The sequence below is a fragment of the Bactrocera latifrons genome, unplaced genomic scaffold (assembly GCF_001853355.1).
Source record: "Bactrocera latifrons isolate USDA-ARS-PBARC rearing strain unplaced genomic scaffold, ASM185335v1 scaffold_82, whole genome shotgun sequence".
Taxonomy (NCBI): Eukaryota; Metazoa; Arthropoda; class Insecta; order Diptera; family Tephritidae; genus Bactrocera; species Bactrocera latifrons.
The window spans coordinates 213391-217549 of NW_017537512.1; the positions used below are offsets into that span (position 1 = coordinate 213391).

At 36.6% G+C, this 4159-nt stretch overlaps 1 protein-coding gene across 4 annotated transcripts in view; it reads left to right on the forward strand.

The window, feature by feature from the left end:
- LOC108976963 (scavenger receptor class B member 1) overlaps positions 1–4159 on the forward strand; it is a 65838-nt gene that overhangs the window by 24498 nt on the left and 37181 nt on the right. The window contains exon 1 of one of the 4 annotated variants that reach the window (XM_018946421.1): positions 3204–3899. The exons of the other annotated variants lie outside the window; for them this stretch is intronic. Coding sequence (XP_018801966.1) covers positions 3635–3899 — 265 coding nt within the window. The 5' untranslated portion in view covers positions 3204–3634. Of the gene's footprint in view, positions 1–3203; positions 3900–4159 lie in introns of those variants that run through there. 4 annotated transcript variants of the gene reach the window in all.

Below are 4159 nucleotides of genomic sequence, written 5' to 3' on the forward strand. Positions count from 1 at the left end.
CTGTTGAGATATTCGCACTTCTCTTTTGGTTTTCTTTTTCATATATTTTATTATATAAAAAATATTGCATTTTTGCATTAACCACAATATACTCATACATATGTATATATATGTATAGTATATCACACTTTTGTTGAATGGATTTCTTTGTATCCCCAAAACATTTCCGCATAGATTTTTGTCAAACAATTTATTGACAAAATCTTATATACTAGTAAATCCATTACTTCTGCATTAAATTAAAGATATTATTAATTGTAATCAGAATGATCCGATTTAGATCAAATATTTTGAAGATAATTTCATGAAATTCAATAAATTCCCGTCGCTATTGACAAAAAAATGGAGCAATCGATTTTTTCAATCGTCTTTTGAGTTGAATTCTTCAACAAGAAAATTGTTCGCCATAGACAGGAACTGGTAGTAATAACATAGTGTCAGCTCCGAAATATAGCTCAATAGATAAGAGCCTCTTAACCAAGCTAGCACAGCTTCTAGATAATCATTAACGATATGTGTTGCCTAGCGTTGTCCTGCTAGCACCTAATTTCTCTTTTTTTGGCCAAAGCTGACCGCTCTTGAAAGATTGTTTTCATCACACGGTTTAATTGTTGACATTACAAGTTCGAATTAAGAGTTGAGCTATAGATGGAGTAGCTCATAGTAGAAGATTCTGCTTCTTGTTTGAAGTTAATACCCCTACTACATTTGCGAAGACATTGGCGAGTGCTCAACGGGGAGGTTCTCTTCAGTATGTATGGCGTTTAATGCCTTGCTGTATAAGTATATAACTAAAAGGCATAGTCGGAAGGTCGCGCCAGCTGTTCTAAGGCCTAAAAAAAACTGAGTACTTGGATAACCGCGAGCCTGATCTATCCTCGCACAATTTGATTTCATTCCAAAATACTTGGATTACTGGTTGGTCGAGCCTATCCACGGCTGTCGTTGCTCTGCTGATATACTTCCGAGAGAATTATAAGAAGGAAGGACTAGCTTAGTGGAGGATTAGTGGAGGGGTACACTGTGGGGAGCTATCTACCAACTTCAATTTTAGGCTTCCTAAACACGCAGCGTCTTCCAAGCGGAAATGCTTGCCAGAAAAGTAGCAGTACATCTACTGCGCAGGAGCACAGCATCCTCCAAAATGGTGCGGCAGCAGAGCAGTGATATGAGCCCTGAGCTTGCTAATATAGCGCTAAAGATTAGTGAAGGCGTGTATAAAGGCCTTATCTCTGGCATCGAGTTATTGCATAGACTGGTTTAGGTGACTGCTCACAGTGGTGTTGCAGGAAACTGCAAGGCTGATGATCTTGTATTGTTCTAACTTCAGTCTCAGACACTTCCTAAAGGTACGTTAAGGAACTCCGTTAATTTCTTGCAGTTCCGTACTGGAGGGTTCAACCTCAGACCGGCTTAGCAAACGTTGGTCGACTACTAGTAGTTGTGCAGTGGCAAGGAAATTCTGGCAAATAGCGAATGGGAAGAGATCCGGTGAGCTCTTCGATCTCAGCAAAGTCTATCTTTCAGTGGTTGTAGGCGTTCCTGCGGTAAAATAAAACATTACCTTGCACCTGCCGCTTTGAAGTGGATGAGATAGAATAATTTCAATACTTCCTCCTCGACTGAGCCGCCCTAACAGTAAAACACTTCGGAAAACATACTTTTAAACATCCATGTGAAATATCGGAATTATAAAAAAAGCATCTAAGCAGATTTGTGATAAGAATTTTTTTGTGAGTCTTCTCAAAGAACTGTACAAAGCAGTTTAATGGTGATCTCTTGTCATCTTGAGGTATCAGCCAACTAACATAACCTAATATCCCTATTACTCCATCTCATATATATTTTCTCACTTACAAAAGTGTACGTTGACAAGTATGTAATGTAAAAATAAACACTCAACACCTAAACATTGAAGTGTAATCTGTCTAGCAATCATTACCCCAATATTTACAAATGTCATTGTTGTAGAACACACACTGTCGCAAATAAATTTGTTTACATTTTTGACATTGTCACTTACATATTTATGTTTGTAAAGCTTCTTTTCAAAAAAGTGCTCCTTGATATCTAAGATTTTGCAAAGTCACTTCCTCACGATAACTTCCTTATGTTCTGGAAATTCGCAAAAATCCGTAAAAAATGCTTTTTAATAGCAATTATTCAATTTAACAAAACCATTAGTAATTAGCCACAAGTATGTAAATATGTGTTTGGCATTATATGCAATACGTATAGCTATAAAAGCATTTTGTTATTGTTGGCTTACTACGCGTGCTGTTCAAAGACACTGCAAAACTGACAGAGACAATCAGCTGTGAACGACTTCATTACAGAGAGCGGTATATTTTAACGGTGAATTATGTGATGAACATACATTAAATTCTGTAAATTTACATTTACATCTTCGAAAACAAAAAAATCACGAAAAAATATTTTTTTCTGACATACAAATGGGTATAATCACATAAAAATCCTACTAGAATTCAACAGAGTCGAAAAATAACATACCCCTCTTTTAATAACATACGCTGTAGGGGTGTACAGTTTGCTGTTGTTGAGTACACAGCAAACTGTGCGTGTTGCCCCTGAATGTTACTTTAACATATAAATAAGTGTAATGCCAATGAACATTGGCGGCACTATTATTATTTAACATTTTCTGTTTGAGTATACGCACTGCTAACTGTTATTGTTACTGTTACTTGTTACGCTGTTATGCTAACAGCCTCAACCGCTGTTTAGTATATGGCATGCTAAGGATTGCGCTCAGCTTTAATTCATTGACACTTTAACAACAACGGTTTAATGTTACAATAACGTCACTGTTTGCGCTGTCAACAGCATTTAATTGCGTGCGCTGCCAGTGGCGTGGTCAAGCTGTAAACAAGCTGTATTGGATAGCACAGCTGAGAATGGCGTTGGCCGCTCGGACAGCACAGACTCGGAATTACCTGATTACCGGTCTAAGCGACGCTGCTTATGATGACTCGGCTTAAACAAGCAGAACGACGACCGCTTACAGACGATCTTAACGGACGCAAAAAAGAAAGACATATAAAAAAATTGCAAACGTTAAGCGTTAAGTAGCAGCGTTCGCTGCCGCGTTCAGCTTCCAAAGCGGCAGTCAATCAGGCGTCAGCGGCTAGCAAAAGCGTTATTTACCTGCCGTGTCGTGCACCACAACGACTTCATTCAAAAGTGAGCTGCGCAAGCGATCAGACTAACTTTTATCAAGAGCTCTCCGTAACATTAAAAGAACATATCGTAAACGTTGAGTTAAACTAGCGACGTCTTCAAAAGTAAAGCAAAGAAAAAATTTAGAATAAACGTGAAAAGCATATTAGAACCGCAACAAGGATAATCGATTATTTTTGCAAAACAAAAAGTTTTTTTAAAATATTGCAAATTTAAAAGTGTGACAAATAAACAATTGTTAAGTGCGCTTGAACTTTACGTAAAAAGCTAGAAGCGTTTAATTATTCTATTTTTCAAAAAAAAAATTTAATAATTTTTATTGCATAAAAGTTTTCTAAATGTCATAGCATATAACGGCAATTGTTCGCAATTTTTGTAAAACGAAAATTTTAGTGCTTTGCCAAAGAGAATTCAAAGTAGAAATTTTAGCGCGAAAATGAAAGATTTGAGCAAAATATTTTCACGCCGCTATAGCGCGGTCAATGTGCAAGACACAGAACACCAACAACAACAGTTGACTGCGAGTGCACAAAACTCAGTGATGACGACGGCAGGACCTTACGTAGCATGCAGCACGTCGCGCGCCGCTGAAAAACAACAAAATAAAAGTTTGAAAGCCAATCGCAAAATGAATCCTGCCGGCATTCTAAGTTCGTTCTTTAACGAACGCAAAAGCAATAAGCGAGCGCGTGCACCAAAATGTAAGTTGAATGTAAATGAATATAAAGTTTTTTTTTTTTTTTTTAATTGTAAGCATTGTGTGTTGTGGCACATGAAGAAAGCGTACAAAAGTCAATGAAGTGGGTAGTTTGATTATTGAATATAACATTGTGTGTTAAAGTTTGAGGCGTGTCTTTGATTTTCTTAATAAAATAGCACAAATAAAAATTAGAAATGATATAATACTAAAATATAAAATATTTCTTTAAATTTAATTTGTTTATAACATCTTGATAAAAAA